At 41.6% G+C, this 21636-nt stretch overlaps 1 protein-coding gene across 4 annotated transcripts in view; it reads left to right on the top strand.

Annotated features, from left to right (window-relative positions):
- Nucleotides 1–21636, top strand: part of ITPR2 (inositol 1,4,5-trisphosphate receptor type 2) — a 268298-nt gene that overhangs the window by 221578 nt on the left and 25084 nt on the right. For all 4 annotated transcript variants that reach the window (XM_055809374.1, XM_055809373.1, XM_055809376.1 and 1 more), the window contains 9 exons: nucleotides 136–328; nucleotides 3153–3278; nucleotides 6129–6304; nucleotides 7615–7779; nucleotides 9924–10119; nucleotides 12205–12297; nucleotides 17084–17211; nucleotides 19018–19183; nucleotides 20457–20617. In XM_055809374.1, coding sequence (XP_055665349.1) covers nucleotides 136–328; nucleotides 3153–3278; nucleotides 6129–6304; nucleotides 7615–7779; nucleotides 9924–10119; nucleotides 12205–12297; nucleotides 17084–17211; nucleotides 19018–19183; nucleotides 20457–20617 — 1404 coding nt within the window. The remainder of the gene's footprint in view (nucleotides 1–135; nucleotides 329–3152; nucleotides 3279–6128; nucleotides 6305–7614; nucleotides 7780–9923; nucleotides 10120–12204; nucleotides 12298–17083; nucleotides 17212–19017; nucleotides 19184–20456; nucleotides 20618–21636) is intronic.

Here is a 21636-nt window from a genome sequence, read left to right as displayed (position 1 = left end):
GTTCAGCTGCATTGTAATGTTCAAATAATTTACACATTAATTTATAAATAAAAGAGGATCTACGAACAAGAAAAGATATGACAAAACGGTTGGAGAGTCACTGATTCTGAAAAAAAATATGCATTTTATTTATAGATTGTTCGCCATGATAGAACAATGGAACAGATCGTCTTCCCTGTCCCCAATATTTGTGAATTCCTCACTCGGGAATCCAAAAGTCGGGTATTCAATACAACAGAGAGAGATGAGCAAGGGAGCAAAGTCAATGACTTTTTCCAGCAGACAGATGATCTGTACAACGAGATGAAATGGCAAAAGAAAATTAGGAGTAAGTATTGCAATTTCAAAAAATAGCTTAATTATGCTAAAACCCTGCTTTTAAGCCTTCAAATACTTTCGTTTTAATCATTCACTTTTCTCTGTTCACTTCGATATTGCAACAGGCAAAACTGTTCAGGGGTTGAGTACAGGTCAGCAGAGTAGAGGTCAGCTGAGACACTTGCACGCCACCATGGAAGAGGTATAATGTGGAGCAGTCAGTAATAGAAGTAATGTGTTCAAGATGATGTTTTGGACTCCAAAAGTTAAATTGAGGGATGGATGAACTGGGTGTTGTTCTACTAAACTCTATTGAGTTGCACCTAATTAAGCCAAAGCCCCTAATATTTAACAAAAACATGTGTAGCTGCATATTTGAGGTTTGGAGATTCCTAAAAGACCATTAAGAAACTTGTAAATGTCAGTCACTTAAAAACATCTCTCACCAGAACCTCAGCTGCTTTAAATCTGCCTGACTCCCATGGAGTCAGTTCCCCTCTGCCAGTTCGCATCAGTCTTGCTTGACTAGGCTGCAGTGCGTCCCAGTCTGTTAGCCCATACTGGTCTATGTCCCGTGGTAGTGGGAGAGGCACATGCCCCACCTTAAGCTGCTTGCAGATCTGACAGGCACAGTCAAGATCATGGGGGAGAGATCAAAGCAGGGACCCGAAGAGGAGGTGCAGTGAAGTCAAGCCAGGTACCCTGAGTTTCTTGTTTGGTTCACTGGTGAGCATTATAGCTGCTGGCCCTTGCCAGAAATGGGGTTGCTGCCGATGTCCCGGGGGTGGGAAGCTCCTGCCAGCTCAGCCACTGTCAGCTCTGCCCTTTGCTTTTGGAGCAGAGAATCAAGGCTGCAAACTAATTAAGCATCTACAGTATCCCTGCGGGATAGGGAAGGAAGTTACATTTTATATATGTATCTAGATAAAAATACACGAGAGTGATCACTTCATTCACTGCTAAAACACAGATGCCATTGGGGTGGCACACATCAGCTGCTCACAGCAACATGATGCAATTGATTAGGAAGGATGGGCAGAGTAGGATCTATGGTCAGAGCAGCAGGGAGTTCAGATAGTCAAAGCAGTATGGTTTAATGTAGCATCCTTAACATGGTGGAAGCATGAATGTTGGCTGCAGTTTTTATAAATGTCAATTCCCAGGCTATAATTTTCCGAGGCAGTAGTCTTCAGTGTGAACCCTATAGGCCCAGGTCCACTTCCCTTGGTGGCACTGTAGGAACTTGTCTGTACTTACAAACTGACCACAATAGAAGTTGAAAAATAAATGATTCCAGAATAATTCCCTATGTGCACAGTCTGTTTGGGAATAAAAGTCATTGTATTGTAGAAAAATTACTACAGTAACAAAATTATATCTGTGGGTTTTGCTTAAGAAACACAAATAAAAGAGCCCAACCTTACACTTACATAGACCAGACCTGCCTAATGCTATAAGCAAAGAAAATTGGTTTATTTTTATTCAGAACAGAAATTCCTCAGTACCTTTCATCAGTGGAATGGCTCACAAGTCTCCATGTGTTTTGTTTTTTTTTATTTGAAAAGATAATACAGGTTGAGGCTCAGTTCATTCTTTAGCCAGGTGTCTGTTAGCGTGCAGTCTGTTGCTTAAATTGACAGATGCCATTTGCAGTGGCTCCAAATGCTTCAATCTCAGCAGTCAACAGCATAAGGTTATCACAGTAAAATCTGAATGTTTACCTAATCCCAATTAAAGTCTATTTAGACTAAAGCCTGAGACAGTCATATGCAGTTGAAGGAGTCTGCTCCTTGTAAAGAGTTATCTGGGTGCAGGCAAGTCAGGAATATGCTCTGCATACTTGCAGAAGGTTCTCAGTACTTAAAAAGCTAATTAATAGGAATATATCATGTTTGAATAGATAAACCTCTCTGGCTAGAGATTTTTTTCACACTATTGCACATAGAATCTCGTTTAAAATGTTCATTTAAACATGTTGTATTGCAGTCATATATATGAAGTGCTTCCCTGGGTCTTAGTACCCTCTGATCTTGTTTGTAGCTTTTGCTGAATCGTTTATGTGACACTGGACACAAAATCTTAACCCTGTTTTGCCCTATTTCCCATTTTAGTCTTTTCTAAGTAGGTTATAGGTTCTTTGGGGTATAGACTGTTTCTGTGTGTTTATTCAGCACTTCACATATGGAGATCATGGCTCCATTTGAGTCCTTCTAAGCACAAGTAGCGAGCTGTTTGTCAGCAGGTAACCTTGGACATCTGAGGATTATGAAGGACCTAGACAGCTTTCATACAACCAAATTCCACTCAGACCACATTTTACATGCTCCCCAGAGAAGATCAAGATGTGTTAGTTTGACAGAGGTAGGGAAAATAGTGCAGTTCTGAAACCTTGCCTATTCCATCATTCTTTGAATAATGTCATCAGTGTACTTGCTCCAAACGGGTCATCTGGATGACCTATTCTGAGTCTCCTGGCTGACTGGCATGCAGAGTGCTAAAGTGTATTTGTTTGCTTGATTTTATTTCTCCATGCACAGAGGCTACAGTTTCAGAGGCAGGTGAACAGCCTCCTTCACAAAAGAGCCATTCCTAAAATCTTAGCAGAGGCAAAACTCTCATATGTAATAAACTATATTGGGATCTTTGGATTAAAAGCTCTGCTTGAAACTATGTTTTATGTTAAACTTGTATTTAATATTTGTTTATTTTGGTTAATTTTAAAGATCTGCGTATTTTCTTCATTAATCTGTGTTTTTTAATTCCCTTGAGGCCGTTACTGATAGAGTTCCTGCCTGCTTTCATTTCATTGATTGCTGTTGTTCTCCCTTTTCTAGATAATCCACCCCTGTTTTGGTTCTCCAGACACATCTCTCTCTGGGGGAGCATTTCCTTCAACCTTGCTGTATTCATCAATTTAGCAGTTGCTCTGTTCTACCCCTTTGGAGATGATGGAGATGAAGGCAAGTAGAGTTTGGTTTTATTTTTCCTTTTACTTTTAGAAGCTTTCAATTGTAAGGTAAAGGTTATATAAAACTGCATCTTCAGGTATGCTTCTGTGTGCAGAAGCTATTTAGTATCTTCTGAATAGGTACAGATGTTCTCTGAAACACGGTAGTTGATCTTCTGTGCCTGACATGGCCCATTCAATATGAAGTAAAATGGACAGAACATAGCTGCTAAGCTGAAGATTATCTAGATGATCTGAACTAATTCTCCTTATTTATTTATTTTTTTATATTGCCATATTGCAGTGTACTACTGCACACATTTAGTTACAGCTTCTGAGCTGAAAAAGGACGGAGATTCCTTAGAACTGACCAAATCGAATGACTTGCAGGTCTTGAAAACATACAGAATAGAATGATTTGAAAACTAGCTTGTTGGCTTTTGACTGTTTTGTTTATTGGGATAAAAGGACGTAACTACTGCAGAGGATAAACGCATTATATAAAAATATGCTTACAACCTATGATTCTGTCTCTGCTTTATCACATGTCACAGGAAATATAGCAAATAATAAATTTCATTAAATAAATGCAGCAGACTAGCAGGAGGCCTCTTTGGATCCAAAACAAGCTTAATTGGGATAAAGGAGACTAAGTAGTTCAGAATACTGGTAATGGGAGTAGAGGCATTCACCTCTGGGTCTTTGATTCATGTCCAGTCCAGTCAGTAATGTGACTGAAAGTCACCTCTGTCTGATGGCATGTGAACTGGGCTGGTGGAAGCAGTCCAGCTTCTAGTAGATACATGTGCTTTTCACAAACACCAGAATTGGCACCAGCAAACATTCCTGTTGGCTGGCTAAACAGAAAGGCAGCAGATTAAAATATATTGGCATGGAGACCACGTTGCCCTTTCACCCTGCAGGGTGGTCTCTGCAGGTCACAGCACAGGCATCTCCGCAGCCTTGTGTAGCAAAGTTTGCAGGGCTGTGCTGTGTGAAAGGGAAGCGTTTGTACTTAGTGCTTTCCTGTTTGTAAACTGAGGAGTCGCTCAGAGTGCACACACATTACAGCCCCATGCAGGATGAGCGGAGAAATGAGGAGTTAATAATAAACCTTTTAAGCTACTAGATTTTAGCTGATCTATACTCATGGAAATCCTCTGGTCTGCAATCAGTAGGTATTAATACGTATTTTGAACTGCAGCTTTATATCGTATTAGTTTAAGTGGCCCCAGTAATCCAGTGATTTCAGTGATGGCGTATTTCAGGATTCCAGCTTCTAGTGCTTGTAAAAGCAAAAGCGGTTCCTGAGCAATAAACAGTGGTGTGGCCAAATGGAATGAGCAGGTCATGAGGCAGCCTTCTCACTCCCAGCCTCCCCCTCCACTAAAACCTGATCTAACAGGTTTTAGTGTCTGGAGTTTGTCTCCCACTTTTTCCCTTCACCTTCCCTAATTCCACCTATACTCATGTCGGAGGTGCCTGGGCTGATCTAATCATCCCCAAAATGCTGACTTTTTAGTAGATACCTGCACTTCTTACATGATATGACGTAAGCACAATTGCGCTCCAGATGAGGACTCCTTGCCTCCAGCGTGTGTGCCTGCACGTTACTGGTGTGGGACCTGCGAAGTGAAGTTGTTTGGCGTTTGGCAGGGAAGAAGGAAAAATGATTTGTTAAAGAACCACTGAGTGCTTTGGCCTTACCTTTCAGATGCACTTGGAAGTTATTTGTTAGGATCCATTAAAAGTTCCAAATCTTGTTGGCAAAGAAACTATCTGCCAGAGCCACCCTTGAACCTCCTGCCAAGGGTATAAACACTCTTGAACTTTGGAAAAGTTTGGATGCCATCTGAATGTTGAGGCTAGGGCCTCACCTCATTGTGTTCTAATCCCACTGATGCTGCTCAGCTGTGTATCTGTTGCCAAAGAGATTGCATGATTCCTATTGTGAGTCCAGCTAAATTTTCTGTTCCCTTCTCCCCCATCACTGACCTCTTAGTTCATCTGATAACAATAGAAGTCAGTGTACAAGTGTGACAGCGCCCCGAGATCTGAATGTGCTTTTTATATCCCAGCAACGTGGTGTGTTTCCAGGGCTTTAAGCAGAGGAGAGAGGGAAAACAGGGGCATCGCTCAAAACTCAGGGAGAGCCTGGAGCCAGCATCTTGCAGAGCAGCAAAGAGACTGACTCTGAAGGCAGCGGCTCACACGCCTGCAGGACCTCAGAAGACCCAGGACCTACTGCCTCCCTAGGAGCAAAGCACAGCCATTCAGCTGCTCTCGGCAATGCAGATGCTGCCTGTGTCTGCCCAGGTCCCCGTGGCTGCCTGCTGATGCGGCAAGTGCCTTGCTCCCGTGCAGAGGCGGAGGCTCCCGCTGAACGCCCGCAGCATTCAGGGGAAAGCTGCTTTTCTAAAACCGGGGCGCTTTGGTGCTGTTGGGGATTGAAACGTGACGCTGCAGTGCAGTGCCACTTGCTGTGCCGCCCCGAGGACCGGCTATTTCTGTAGCTGAGCAATCATGGAATTAGACCGGAGGAGCCCTAATGATCCCTGCAGAAGGGAGCTGATTAGTAGCTTGCTCCAGGAGAAGGGTAAACTGTTTCATCTCTGAGCACTCCTTCGATTGTAATGGAAATTTCATTAGCTGCTCTTATTAATATACCTGTGCAAAAATCAACAATACTATGATAATAGCTCTTGCTGCAACTAAGGCAAGTTGTGGTCAGCAATTGTGATGCATAAATCATGCTTTTTATTAGCTGTATTGGCAAAGGAATTGATCTTTTGGATCTATTTCTTGGTGAAAAATGGAGTCTCCAAAGATGCTGTTCTCACATCTCCCTTTCTCCTCTATACAGGCACGCTCTCGCCGTTGTTTTCAGTCCTCCTTTGGATAGCAGTGGCATTCTGTACAGCAATGCTGTTTTTCATCTCCAAGCCTGTTGGTATTCGACCCTTTTTGGTGTCTGTTATTCTCAGGTCTATATATACTATAGGGCTTGGTCCTACCTTGATACTTCTTGGTGCTGCTAATGTAAGTACTTCAAAAGCAAGCAGGATTTCCCTTTCAGCAGAAGCAGAGATACTAAGGGTCTCCTATTAAAAAAAGCCCTTGATTAGAGCTGTGCAAAGAACTTGTTTTTCTGGTTCACTGGTTAAGCCAAAAAAATAAATCATTTCCAGTCATCCCGAAATGGCAGTATCAGCAAATTGGGAAGCTAAGAAAAAAGCTGGTTTGGGTTTGTGCATATGCAAATATTTTAAAAATAAAAACAATATGAAATTTAAAGAAATATTGCTGAATAAGGTCAATCAAATTTACAGTTTCTAATGCTAAAAGAATAATTTTCTCTACAAATATGCTCAGCAATATTGGCATAAATTTTTGAGATGTTTTTGTGAGCCTAAATATGTTTTTGAGAAGAAAAACATTTACAAAATTAAAAATTCTGTCAGCCCTTTGCCAGATCTTTTAACTTAGACATGAATCTGTTTGCATGCTTACTGAGCTTGGTAAGATACACAGTCATGCTCACAAGTCATCTATTTAGATTTCTGCCTGACTGCTACAGCTCTAATTCGCCTTAGCACAGAGTATTGGGCTATCTGCCACCATTTCTGTGAGAATTTCAGATTCTTAAAACTACTCAGAGGTACAGCAAAGGTAAAGGCAAGTAAGCAGCACGTGCCCGTGTCAAATTTGTGAAAGAAAAAAAACATGTTCGGTCCTCATTGCTTGTCCTGGACTACCAAACAGATGAGGTTAGCCCCTTTTGTATTTACTTCTACACCGCTGTTCACGTGCAGGCAAAGCTCAGGAGTGGAGAATCTGATGCTGTTGCTTGAATGCTATACTTCACAAATGCCCCCAGTATTACTTTTTTAGGGACTTTATATTTAAAACATGATCTGAAGAAAACAGTAGGTCTCACACACACCCCACACACTTTCTGTTGTGTTACTAGTGTTCTCTTGGTAATAGCATGCCTAGCTGCTCTTACGTAATCTCGGGTCTAAACTCAGAATCATTAAGAGTTCACTCCCCAGTTATTCTTTTAATGCCTCATGACATTAATCCTGCCCTACTTGCTCACTGATGTTATAGAAATAAATCACGATGTAACAAGGCACAATGCAGTGTTAGAGAGGGTGATGTGCTTCCACTTACTGTCATAGGCTCATTCCGAGTTTACCTTGGGAGCTGGATTTCTCTCCTCTCACTCCAGCTGTCTAAAACTGCGTGTTTAGTCAAAGCAACCTATCTAGATTTTTTGCATGCTGCAGTAATGCAAAGAAGAAATAAAGGATTTTTCTGATGGAATAAACCTTTGTTACCCCCCACAGCTTTGCAACAAAATAGTGTTTCTGGTGAGCTTTGTTGGGAACCGTGGAACTTTTACCCGTGGCTACAGAGCAGTCATCATGGACATGGCTTTTCTCTATCACGTAGCATATGTCCTGGTCTGCATGCTGGGCCTCTGCGTGCATGAATTCTTCTATAGTTTCCTGGTAAGTATGTGCTTCTGTGGAGGGGAAGACTTTGCAAAAATAGAAAATACCGTTACCCGTGCAGCTGTCTTCAATTTCTTCCTGACAATCAAGCCAAATCATGTATTTTTAGCATACCGTTGTGCTGCTGCCCCTTAAGAGCTGCTGTTTTCATTAGAACGTGTTTCTATTAGGACTTATTTTATCTGCTTTAGAGTTAAAAATTCACCCCTTTCTTTTCAGACAGTGATCATACAGCCCACTCCTTTCTCCCACCTTTCCCCAGCATACATATATTCTGTGTCTGTTGTTCCTGTGTCTTGTGTCAGTCATAATCTCTTTGGGACAGGAGTTGTCCACTGGTGTGTGCATCATACCTAGACCAAAGGATCCCATTCCTCAGTTCATCTTGCAGCCCTAATAAAATAAATAAATAAATAAATTTCTTGGGAAACAGGGATGGCATGCCTCTGGTGTAGCAGGAAGATTCATCACTTTAAGTGTATCCCACTTCATTTTCTTTTGTTGCCATTACCCAGATGGAATGCCTTTTTATAATATGATACAGGTGCAATGAAAATGAATCATACAAAATTTTGCTAAACTCAGCTAACTGCTCCCTTCATGCTGAATAGCAGTAAAAGGTGTTTCACTGCTCTTGTTTTCTAATCCTTTTGCTTTATACTGGAATGTGTGAAACTTGTAGGGAGGCTGACTAAATTGTGGTCATGGGTTCACTTTCCTGTTTTACTTTTCTCAGCTTCCTGAATAGTGGTGAACTCCCAGCATTTCACAGAGGTGTGTTAAGCACACTAAAATTTTCAGGGGTTCAGTCCTTACTCTGGTAGAGCTCCTGTTGAAGTCAGATTTTCCAGATCTTGACGTTGAAGTCAGCTTCAAAGTTCAGGCAGATTTCAAAGGAGCCAAGATTTTGTGGCTGGACCCTTTTCAAATGGATGTAACTCTCCTGCTTAAAAAATGCACAGCAGATTATCTGTTACTCCTTCAGCGAGTAAGGTGATCCCTACCTTAAAATACTTTCCAAAGTGACAAGTAGTTTAAGAAACATTTTACGTACTTACTGTTTTTTCAGTGACTGCTATTGACCAGTGTCCATGATTCATGGATGTTATAATTGTCCGTGTTCCCAGGTTCCTTCCAGGTGTTCACTTTCTAGTGGATATATTCTAAACGCTAATATTTGATCCTCATTTTAAGCTCTGTCATGTATGGAATGAGTGATAACTGTCTTCCCTCTATTACTAGTCCTTTCACAAGGGTGTGGATTTCAGATCTTGTGAATTGTGGCTAATACCTTCTTCTGTGGACCATTTTGATAAATCATAGCGTGTCACTTTATATCTGTAATCTGAGTGTTTTGAAGTGGAAATACATGCATTATAGATAAGGTCCAAAGCACTATAGAAACATCAATAGAATTGTAAGAGAAAAAAAGCTATAGTTTCTTGTAAAGCTCTTATCACATTTAATTGCTATTTTAGGCCTTTGACATTTAAATCACAATTATCTTAATGTATACTTTTTTAAAAAAAAGTTAAATACCAGGAAAGCATATAGTGCAGAGTAAAGAAGAGTAGAAGTTTCTAGTTTTATACAAACAGTGCAATGAATTTAACTTTGTTCTAAAAAGACATGGCTCTAATCCTTGTACATGTGAGTGACTTTTAAATGATGCCATGAGCTCCGAGAAACAGTTTACAGATATGTAATTACATGCAGGAGTGCTTTTTTGAGTTGCAGCTCATGCATGTTTATCAGATGGGAGATAACATGAAAAATTACTTTGTAGATATAGATCCATAGTATGAAGACACTGTTTTTTAATTTTAATCTAGCCTGGTTTTGAACATGGGGAAACAATGGATATTGTTGGTAACTGTTATCCATGTCTGGATCAGGCTCATATATACCTCATGACTTTGGATTTTACTGTAATTGATCTTAAAATTTGAAGTCCTGTTTTGGATTTTCTCCTATAAGCATGCCCAGCTCCCACTGAAATTAATGTTAATTGTGTGTTTATGAAGCTGAGAATTTAGAACATGGCTAGATGTATGTTTCAGTAGTTCAGATTGTTTTCCTATGTAGCATCTATATATTGCTTCATTTATATTCATTTTGCCTCTACTCTGTGCTTTTCCCAGCTGTTTGATCTGGTGTACCGAGAAGAGACATTGCTAAATGTGATAAAAAGTGTTACCCGGAATGGTCGTTCCATTATCCTGACTGCAGTGCTAGCACTCATCCTAGTTTATCTCTTCTCTATCATTGGGTTCCTCTTCTTGAAAGATGACTTTATCATGGAGGTTGACAGGTTGAAAATCAGGACCCCTGTTGCAGGTATTGTTTTTTATATTAAAATTTGCTTCCAACGTACACCTTTTCTGTCTGCCTAACCTAGCTTTCATCTGAGGAAATTAAATTTCTTTATTTGCATCTGTGAGAGAAGAACTGATTCCATATACCTTAGAACTCAAGCAAGTCTCTGAGTAAAATTTAATGTGTATAGGATTGTGTTAGACTAGGCTTACCTGTTGAACTACAAAAGTCTAACACTGAAATTTAATTTTTTATGTCTTCTTTTCAAACTCATGCCAATATAAAAAAACCCAAAAATCTATATTTCCTAAGTATTTGGAAGAGCAACTCAAAGTGCATTCTATGGGTTCTGAACTCACCTTCAAAGCAGCTCATAGTATTTTCTGTGTACTATATGAGGCATGGGACCTTAACATGTTCTGCAGGTTTATTCATTTGATTATTTTTTAAACTTCATCCAACAGAAATTATTACAGATCCCATCTTCTACTAATGGGAGGTTTCCTGAAGCATCTTTTAAATTCAATGTGTATTTCATGAACTTCACCAATAGTGTGTAATCCTGACTTCATTAAAATCATTAGGAGTTTTTTAACCAGTTTTCAAAAGGCCAGGACTTCACCTTAAGGGAATGGGAGATTTTACCAGTGTGAATGGAGAGTTACAAACTTGCTTTGCTGGAAAAAAGCCAGGTCTGGTCTGTTGAGATCTTTGTATACACTGCCAACCACCCTGCTGGGAGCATGGGCAGAGAAGTAACTCTGCGTAGAAACACCTGAGAATAGCTTGTGACTAAATTCCTAGAGGCATGATTTTCCCAAATACTGAGCTCTTCAGACCTGTACACAACCACACAACAAATAGTGGAAACCATCCTGGACTGTGTGCAGTCCACATTTGCCAGGCTTGTCCTAAATTTGTTATTTCAGGATCTGAAGCACACAAACAAGGCAAAGATCATTCAGGACTCGTAGGCGTGGTGTGCTTATGTAGCTGTTTTGATACCATATGAAAAAAAACAAAGGAACCTAAAGGATTTCTTTAACACACCTTTCTTTTTTGCCATTGATCATCTTAAAAGGGCTAAGTTGGCTTATATTTGACTTACCATTCATTTTTGGGACAGAACTTACAATGTGAAATTTCACTTTGAAAGGTAATTGTGACCATCTTAGAAGAATGGATGTGAGGCTACACGCAGCGCTGGTCTGGTCCAGTGCAGTAGTTCCTGTGTGTTTGTGTTTCTTCTTTTGGGTTCTTGGCACGTTTTTGCAGTGTGGGTTATTTCTTGCTGGCTTTAAGCATTGCCATTCCTGATCAAAAACTCGTCAAGAAAATACACTGTAGTGATGGAACATTGTGCATGCCAACCAAGTGCTTTAGATTTTTGCTTTATAAAGTAGCACAAAGAGAAAGCCAGAGTGGATGTTTCCTGTGTTACACAGATTGTCTTAGACTGTTACTTTTGTTGTATGATTTTGCATTCATTTTCTTCTCCTTAAATCTTTTTGTATCTCTGATTCGAAATGCAGAAAATTGTTGAAGATGCACAAGATAAAATTGGTTTGATAAAATCAAGCTGATGTACACATTTACCCACTTTGGGAATGTTAAATTAGTGTTTTACACAAACCCATAGATATTTACAAGTGAGTACCAAACTGTTATAATACTTGAAAACTCTTAAATATTCTACATTCAGGATAACTGAACATCAGCATGGTGTCCTTCTTGTCAGCTTTTGTGAATAATTTATCTAATGGTTTTAAAACTGACTTTATTTTCATATCTGACAGTTGTTTCTTGCTTTGAATATATTTTGTTCTAACCAGAAGTAGCAGCATTTGATGTAGAGTCATTAATTTCAGGAGATGAAATGGGTATAACTGTGATATACAGTAAATATAAAACTGTGTTTTTGTTCCTTATGATTGCTTTGAGCTGTTGAGGCAGACTGTTTGAGGAAAGAGGAATTGGTGGTATAATTTGTTCTGCTTTTTCTTCTCAACTTTCCAACTCAATGACTCGCTTCTAGAAAATAATGATTTAAAACTTAGTAGCGATGAAGTTATCTGTCTTTTTGTCAATATCCTGCTTTTTCCACAGGTATTGGTGAGGTCCCCACTACAACCCTCACATCAATGATGGGAGCCTGTGCAAAAGAAAACTGTTCCACAAGCATCCCAATTATTAACCCAGGTTGGTATAAAAGTCCCCCCAAACTGGTGATCAGTTAGATCGGAGGGATTTGCGTGTTACTATTGCAGAGACTTTTGCTAGTGTGAGAAGTGATGACCATTGTTGTAAGTGCTCAACTTCTGCAAGGCTTGGAGCTTAGTTGGCAACTTGCCTTTAATACGAGTGCTTCCCACGCCTGATTTCCAATTGCACTGACATTCATTTTGTTATTAAAAGAGCTTGCTGAATCATTATGCTTGAACATACAGGTTGCTTCTTTCCAGCTGACTTTCCTGAGAGAAAAAGCTTGCTGCTTATCTGCAGCGTTGTCACCTGCACACAATGAGCCACTATTACATCCATTGCGGGCCACATAAGTTGATTTTAATGGCATAGCATACATCAGCAAGATTTTGTGTATACTTTTTACATGCATCTAGGCCAAGGTTGTAGTGTAGCCAGAAGACCTAAGAGCCCAAATCCAGAATCAAATTACTATGTCTTAATGAGTTACTGTGTTTCAGCTAAGCACAGGCAGCAGTCCACCTGTGCATTCTTAGCTTGTGGCAAATGCAAGGAAATGCAGTGGCAAGCCTTTCTTGTTATAGGTAAGTTGTGTTGCTTCATGCTTGTAACAAGTGAAGAGCTTAATTGCTCTGGTTCAGCAGATGAGTCCACCTGGTTGTACTTTGATACCTGCATTATGAATCTGACCTGTATGTCAGGAGGACCCTGTCAACTCTAAATGTACTCAGTGAAAATACAAGGTCTGACCAGTGTGTCCTGCTGGGGCAGTTACCAGACACCAGATATTGGGCAGGAAAGAATTTTTCTTCGATCGAGCTGGCAGAGTGCTTTGTCCTCTTCTGTAGTTTGAGGCTACAGGGTCACTTGTGAGTTTTGTTGGCCAAACGTGGTGCTAGACAGGGACCTTTGGTGGTGGTGCTACCCTGTCTGTCCTACTCTCTTGCTGTGGCACAGTCTAGTTGTGGTGGTTGGTCTTTCGCTACAGATGTTGGGTTTGTTTTAGTGTGTTGTGGCCTTTGCAGCGTGGGTGTGTGCACAGTGGATGGTCCACAGGCTTAAAGTATTTATTGCCACAGTTGCCTGTGGTTGCTGGCAGCTGAAACTGGGGACATAAGTGGTCCCTTCCTATCCTGTGTTCTAGTATAACACTGTTTCGTAAGCTTTATTCTTCTACTACAGATTTTGGAGTTTTTAGGATCAAAGGCTTCAGGGAGAGGGTGATAAAAGTAGGCTTTTTCTCCCCAGCTGCTGTGTAAACAGGCCTCATAAACAACATGGGAAGCTGTCTGACTAGATAGAGAAAACAGTCTAAGAGCTATTGGCAAAGCTGCTGCATTCAGAGAGTAATCAGTCAGTCAAAAGAGACACAGTGTGGCTTTTGCCAAGCTCTTTAAATGGTACAAATCTCACATTCCTTATTCTTTGGATACTGTTCCTTTAATATTAAACAATAATGAAAGGGGGCTATACAAAGCACCTAAGTGCACTGTCACTTAATCTTGCTGAAGTTCTATTTATCCAGTAACATAAAAATACCCAACATTCAGCAAGAACAGTTTTGTTCATCTTAGCCAGTGAATCACCTGTCAAAAAGTATTGCTCTATCTTCTGTCTTCTCCTGGGACAGATCTCCCTTCTGGCAGAAGTGTGAGTGCAGTGGAAGGCAAAGACCTGAGATGTGGGGAGATTCGCATTGTAGCAGCATGGAGAAGCCCACAGCTGTCTGTAGGAAATATAAAATGTTTTCAATGGCATCTCAAGTCCAGAGTGGAGGCATAAGTACATTGCTTTTCAGATCAGGTCACTGCTGATCATTTGTTCTGATAAGACTCTGCTTCTTCCTTAAGTTTCACTGGTGGAGTGTGTGCTCAGTCGTTGCTCATGCTGGTGAGGGAGTTAGCGGGGAGCCAGTCTGCTCTGCTCAGAGTATCCCGTCTGCAGCCTGCTTCCCCACTGCTGCACTGAGCTGTCGGCATAAAAATACTTCGTCTCATCTCCCTCAGTCTCCCAGTCTTCACTCCAAAGGCATTTCCATATCACTTAAGTCTGCCTTGTGAAGCCCCTAATCACTCCAAGGAACTTCACATCTTATAGTACGTGGCTCTCTGTGCTCTGTATCCCGTAAAGACCTGTGCTAGAAAGGTGCACAGATATCTGTCTGTAAAAGGGGATATTTTCAAAGACTCATTCGTTCCACTCCCAGGCCTGGTACTGCTTGGTGCAAGTTCAGCTAGATCCCCGTGGGCACTCGTGTGTCTCACCTGCCAGTGCTTGTGTTGGAGCTCAGGCCTAGAAGCCAGGTAGCTGTGGACCATCAGATGAGGATTTTGGGAGGAAATCTTCCTGTCATCCCACCTGCTGCCCTGTGATTCACATTGTGGGTTCGTCTTAGTGCTTAACCTGCTTTACTTTTGAATTAAACTTAATCAGAAGACAACCCACCTAACGCTGTCTAGCTGCTCCTGGCCGCTCACCAGACAGGAGCTGGTTGCAAGTGAAAACCCCTGAACCTCAGTAAGTGTCGATACTGGGTAATGACAGTATCATACAGCAACCATTCACTCTACAGATCCGCTTTTGTTAACATGGGCATAGTCTCTGTCGAAAGGGGACAAGTCTGGGTTATGAGTGCTGCTGAGCACCACGGCAAACCGGCTAAGGCAGAATGTGTGCCTGTAGGGTTACCTGGCTCCCAGGTTGAAGGTAGCTCTTGTTGCTCCGCATCTGGGAGTGGGAGTAGACATATGGATGTCTGTACACTCCCCACAGCATCCATTACTGCACTGGAAATTACTGCCAACTTTGGGCTGTCCACTGTCTGATTCTCTGACAGAGATCTTGCAGCCTGAGCTTGCTCTTCTGGGTCCAGTGTGGGTTGCTGAGTCTCTATTTTGCAAGACCATAGAATCATTTAGGTTGGAAAAGACCTCTGAGATCATCAAGTCCAACCGTTAACCCAGGACTGCCAAGTCAGCCGATGAGTGGTACCTTGTGTCTCTCTGAAGCATGCTCTTGCTCTGAGCATGCATCTTGGCAGACATGGAGAGCTTTGAGTTAAGGTTTCTAGCAGATAACTCTTGTGTTGCAGCTTCCAGTTCTCGCTGTTCACCAGAACCTGACAACCTGCTGTTTCCAGCACCTGACCCTGGTCTTGCGAACAGTGAAAATCTTGCCCTATCATTATCTAAATGAAAAATAGAAGCTGTGGCTTGTATATAGGTTTTTCATTTACTTTATGGATGATCATCTTCTCAAGCACAGATATTAGCTCCAAAAAAATGACAGGTTAATATTTGGAAGAGGGAAATAAAGGCAGGATACAAAAGCAAAGGAGATTAGTTGGTATGACTAAGATCACCATACTAGTAAAAGCTTTCCAGACATGACAGTAAAAAAGAGGTCTATTCTTTCGATCCTTTCAGTCTCAATATTTAAATCTGGAGTTGCACTAGTGGTAGTAATGTCTGTAATGACCATATAGCTTAACAGGGAAGCCTGTCCTGATGCCTACTTTTGCTTTTCTTTTTGCTCAAAGTTCCTTAAATCAGGAGCACTTTCTCATTTAATCTGATTGCTTAGCAAAAGCAGTGGTGGCAAAAGCAGCAGATAGCAGCTCTGTTCTGCAAATACCAGCAGTGAGGCATACACCCATCCCATGGGAACCCACGTTTTAAATCCAAATTGCTTGTCTGTAATGTGAGTGCTTTCAGTCAATTGAGTTTATCAAAGTCTATCTCGGTGCCCCAGATGTGGTGTTTTGGGGCTGTTAAATATGCTGTTTCAGTTAACTATCGCAGCAGGATGTTGTTATTTATTAAACGATGTTACAATAAGTGCACGAAGCAAACCAAGTGAGAATCCCTGTCTTCACTGCTTAAGCAAATGTATCCCTAAAGAGAAAACAGGAAGGCAGGAGAAACGGCAGTCACAGTCCTGACCCTTCAGTGCAAGCCAGCAGGACGCAGGGAACAACTCAAGCAGGGCTCTTCAAAAGGAGGCTGTTGATGCAGCCGCAGCATGGGGGTGAGTGCGTGGTGGGAGGAATTCTGGCCAAGGCGGACAAAGTGCCCCAGGGACTGGTGTTCCAGCCCAGCTCCTCTGCACGTTCAAATATCTCCTGCACAATAGTACCCTCTGTGGCTCGGCCAAAAGCACACAGCAGCTCTGCAGCAGACGTAAGAATAGAATCCAAGTTTTCAAGCTGAGGTCAGGGAGAGTCTTTCATTTAATGTATATTAGACCTGTGCTTGGGCACGTGTGCTAGTGGAAAGATCATGGACAGATTTTCTCATATAAAGTCAACCCCTCCTTAACGGTTTGAAATGCTAACATGACTTGGCTTGTACATGAGTAGGTAGAGGAATGATTTCACAGGAAGGCAATCCTTTTACAAATGTGCTTCTAATTCTGTGTTTGTATTGCTTCTGCTCTGTGTGTCAGCCGTGCACTTAGGAGGCATGCTGAAAAGCAGTCATACTGAAAGCAGTGGGAGTACTTGCAAGGAAAAGGGGTACTCCCATGAACAGAGGTGGTGGCTCTGGGTCAGAGTTACTGGTAGAACTGCTTGGGATTTTCTCTGTCTCTCTTCAAGCTAATGTGCCTAAGTATGTCACCGGGAGTGATGTGCAAATGTATAGGGTTGATCACTGAAATTCTAGCTGAAGAATATGAAAGGCAGATGTGTACGGCAGTTACTTTCTCTAATACAGAATGGTGGCTTGCTTTGGTGACTGATTTTTTGAATCTGTGGTTCCTAAAGCTGTGGCTTTCCTGTTTGCAGGTGAAGAGGAAGAGGATGGAATAGAAAGGACCTGTGACACCCTTCTCATGTGCATTGTGACCGTGTTAAACCAAGGTCTGCGGAATGGTGGTGGTGTGGGAGACGTGCTCAGAAAGCCTTCCAAAGATGTAAGTGTTTTGGCTGAGGAAATGCATTACTCCCTGTGCATCTCATGAATGCCAAAGTCAATTTTTGGAAGTTATAGACAGTATTTGTATCTAGTCTGCTCTGATGTCACACAGTTGATTTATCCCTGTAATTTTTACATCCCAGATGGAATATTTAATGGGAAGACCTCAGCTTGGTGTGATGATGATACTTGAAGAAAGGAACTCTAGGAATAGTTTACCCCTTCTGGAAAACTGGAGCATATTGTAACCTTCCAAGCACTGCTAAGAAGCACTGTGGGATTGTATCACTGTTCTATTACACTATGAATTCCAACTGAAAACTTGAAAGGGATTGATTGATGAGTGTATGTCAAGACCCTCCACTGTAGTACACAAAGTATATTTTTAGCTGAAGTTCAGCATGGCATCTATCCTGGAGTTGGTCCTATTGTTTACTTGTACTCAGCTAACATCGAAGTCAAAATACAATTTCATTTGTCATGGTACATGTCCTCTTCCAGAAGTTTCCTCCAAAATTCAATTCGTTTAAGGACTACTCAATATTTGAGTGGTATTATGCATTTATATTTAAGTTCAAAAGAACATCATAAATAAAAGCAATCTAGTAGGATTTTGCTTGGTGAGCCACACCATAACACAAGGATTACATTCACAAGTATGATCTCAGCATGGCTTGTCAGAGTCCAGCAACAAGTAACTCGGATCTGGATGGAAGAGCTCCTTGTGCTCTTCCTAGGTCCTGTCTCATGGACTGGGAGGTTCTACAGGGACCATAGCCCATTCCCATGAAGTCTGTAAACCCTTACAGATTTTGAAAACGACCCTTGCCACTTAGCAGTTATTTAATGCTAACTACATTAAAGCACTTTGCAAAGGGTAGCACTGTTATCCCAATGAATGTGTGGGAAGCTGAGAAAATCAGTGACTTCCAAGTCAATATAATAGTAAAGAAAAGGACTTGAGTTTTATGTTCCTCCTCCTTATGCCGATTGTCCTCTCCTGTTTGCCACAGAACAACTTTGCTATTTTAGAGGTGTCAGTGGGAGTCCAGTCCAGCCTTTGCAAGAACGGAAGTAGCTATGATGTAAAAACAAGAGTGTGATGTAGTGGGGAGTATGAGCACTACTTCATGTGTGTGTGCATGCACGTGTGTATATGTGTGCGTGTGTGTGCTTGTCGTGTTCCCAAAAGACACTTGCTTGGTCTGCCAACTCTGAGCCAGCTGACTGCCATGTGACTGTATTAGCACAGTGCTAAAACCAGTAACACGCCCTGCTTGGGCACAGAGTATAGTAGCCTGGCCTTGGCATCACACAAGCACGCTCCCCTGGTTTCTGGTTTTTCAGCATGAAAACTCGGCATCAGTCTGGAGTATTCCAAAAAGATGTACCGTAAGCATATCCTTGCATGCCACAAGGCAGTATTAAGAAGAGCTATCATTGTTCTCAGTGGGTACTAGAAACTGCATGTCCCTGTTTCTGTACTGGCAAGGTAATTATCATCAATTGAGCTCTACACTAATGCATCTACGCTGCTTCTGGTACACAAGCTCGTCTCTTCTTCATGCTGTGTGAAACAATGTAAAGGACAACAGGAGTCCCAGAGCAATAAGAGTGCATGAAGCCAAATCTTACTTGCTTAGTGGTATAGGTAGTCCTTCTTTGTATCTGTGAGTAGGGCTAGCAGAATCTGGCATATGAAAAGAGAGATGCGTAGCTTTGCTTGAGTTAATGTGAAAGTGTTGTTTAATATTTTAGAGGTGTGCTATTTTTGTATCTTATTGCAACCTTATTATTGTTTCAGGAGCCCTTGTTTGCTGCACGAGTTGTTTATGATCTTCTGTTTTACTTCATCGTCATAATTATTGTTCTAAACCTAATCTTTGGAGTCATCATTGATACGTTTGCTGATCTCAGGAGTGAAAAGCAGAAGAAGGAGGAAATACTAAAGACAACCTGTTTTGTCTGTGGTAGGTGTTACTGAGCTATTGAGACGTTTGATGGGGAAAGAAGTAAAATGAACTATTCTTCAATAAATAAAGTGTGGGCCTGAGGGGTGGTTATTTTCTACAAGGAAAGTCTGTAAAAATGTCAGAGTTTGGTTCCAAATTTATTCCCTCTCGGTAGGAAAAAGATGTGGTTTATGAGTCAAAAGCTAGCTTTGCTAAGAGGTGGCTTCACAGTCTCCACCCAGGATCTAAGGGAGAAGAGCTGTGTCTCACGCTCGCATCATCACCACTAATGGAGATGGTGCAGCTGCTGGCTTTATTTCACAAAGCGTGATGCAGATGAAAGTACAGCTTGCTATTTCACAGCACAGTGCATTCCAGAAGGGCAACAACGGCAAAATCCGCCTGTTTCAGAAGGTGATATGAAGCAGGGAACAAAGGAATTAAATGGAAATCATACCCACAAAATCCATGGATAAATGGCGCTTATTTTGAGGTGCACTCACAAAGAGGGGTGGACCTTCACTCCCCTAGGGGACTTCAGAAATACCTTCTTTTTTGTAGGCTGGGTGTTGTTTCCATGGTTGTACTGACAGGGATGAACATTGTGCGGAGCACAACAGCTTTAGTGTCTATGGAATGCTCCACAAGAAATCCAGGGAAGAAAGCTGTAACACGGAGGCAAACATTTGTGAATCCTGCCCTTCCTCACTGTGGTATTCTTTGGGGATTTGACCTGTTACAGGAAAAAAATTAAAATTTCTTATTACTACAGTTCTGTAAAGACTGTAACTGCAAAGCTGCAGAGGCTCACTCTCTCTGCTAGGTTTAAGCGCACAAACAGTCCCACTGCAGCTTAAGTGGGACTATTCATATGCTTGATGCTAAACGTGTGCATAAATCTTCGCAAGATCAGGACCTAGGCGGCACGCTGTGTGCTTACCAGTATACATTTAGAAAGAAGCGAAGCCAATGCTTGTAAAGCACTTTATAGCCCTCAGCATAGAAGGCACTGTAAAACTGTAACATATTTATTACATTGTTATTGTTATTAAGAGGAAATATCACAAAAGAGAATAAATGCTGCGCTGAAAGAATTCTGTCAGGAATGCCTTCTGGCCTTGGTATTTCTTGCCTGGCAGTTACTGTATGCAGTTATAGCTTTTAAATTAAGATCCTTGAAATTTATGATCCTTTAAATTAAGTTAGGTTCCTTTCTGTAACATATTTAACAGATTTGGGTATTTTTATGTTGAAGTTTATTTTTTTGCTTTATGCTCATGTCATTTTGCAGGATTGGAGAGAGACAAATTTGATAACAAGACCGTTTCATTTGAGGAACATATAAAGTCAGAACACAACATGTGGCATTATTTGTACTTCATAGTTCTTGTCAAAGTTAAAGATCCAACTGAATACACGGGCCCAGAGAGCTACGTGGCGCAAATGATTGTGGTAAGTCAATTTGGGCATATGCTTTATGCAACTGAGAGATGCTTCTTGCAGCTAAAGCAGAGAATATCTTTCTTTTTCCCTCTCTCTGAACAATAGGAGGCATCGATCTGTATTTTCAAAGATCCTTTCACACGTCTTAGTCTGCAACAAAGCCCAGTCTTAAACATAATGAAAAAGATGAAGGCACAGGCCACAGTCTCCAGTTTGGCATTCGTGCTCTCATGCTCTGTGGGTTCTGCTGCCTCATTAGCCAAACCAGGGGCAGAAGAGCATGCATCATAACATCTGCTGCTGCTCTGGCTTTGTCCGGTATCTCTGGGCTGCTGTCCAGAAAAAAACATCTCCTGCTGAATAGTGAAACACAGGGTCAGTGTTGAGGGCTAGTGCTTTTCTCCTATGACTGCTCTGAACAAGCTATTGAAAAGACCAAGAAGAGCTGCTGCAGGGTTTTGAAGAGCTACAGAAACTGCCTCGTGAATCAGTAGGAGTATGACTTGGATTCAGAGAGAGAAATTTGATGACATTGGGGCGGAGCAATGTTAGATTACATTTCCTTTCCAGCCTGCTACCAAAGGTTTGTTCTGGTGAAGACTGAGGGATGGTTTATCAAGGCTGCCTGGCTTGGGGCTTCATTTTTGTGGAATTCATCCTACCTGCTGGGATATTCTGGTGCAGCATTTTCTTCCTGTGGACTTCCTGGCAGGTATTGCACTGCTCAGGGCCTGTGCCAGGGTCTGTGGCTCCAGATCTGGCATATGTCTGAATCCCAGGAGGAGGGTGTAACCAAATGTGCATCAGGCCTTGCTGTCTATGCATTTCTGGAGCCACATTTCTTGTTGAGAGTATCTGCTCTGTTATCCCTCATCAGGCCTTTGATTATACGTGCTACCAACCTCACTAGTGAGATGCTAAGCGCCCTTTTAGGGCTCGGTTTGGTCAAGGGGAAGGTTCTCTTCCTTTAACTTCAGCTGTCTTCAAGTCAGGCACCTGCCTTGTCAGTGCAGAAAGCTGGGTTATTT

Source organism: Falco peregrinus, chromosome 6, assembly GCF_023634155.1.
Source record: "Falco peregrinus isolate bFalPer1 chromosome 6, bFalPer1.pri, whole genome shotgun sequence".
Lineage (NCBI taxonomy): Eukaryota > Metazoa > Chordata > Aves > Falconiformes > Falconidae > Falco > Falco peregrinus.
Note: the sequence above shows the minus strand (reverse complement) of the source record. Positions and strands in the feature narration are given on the sequence as shown.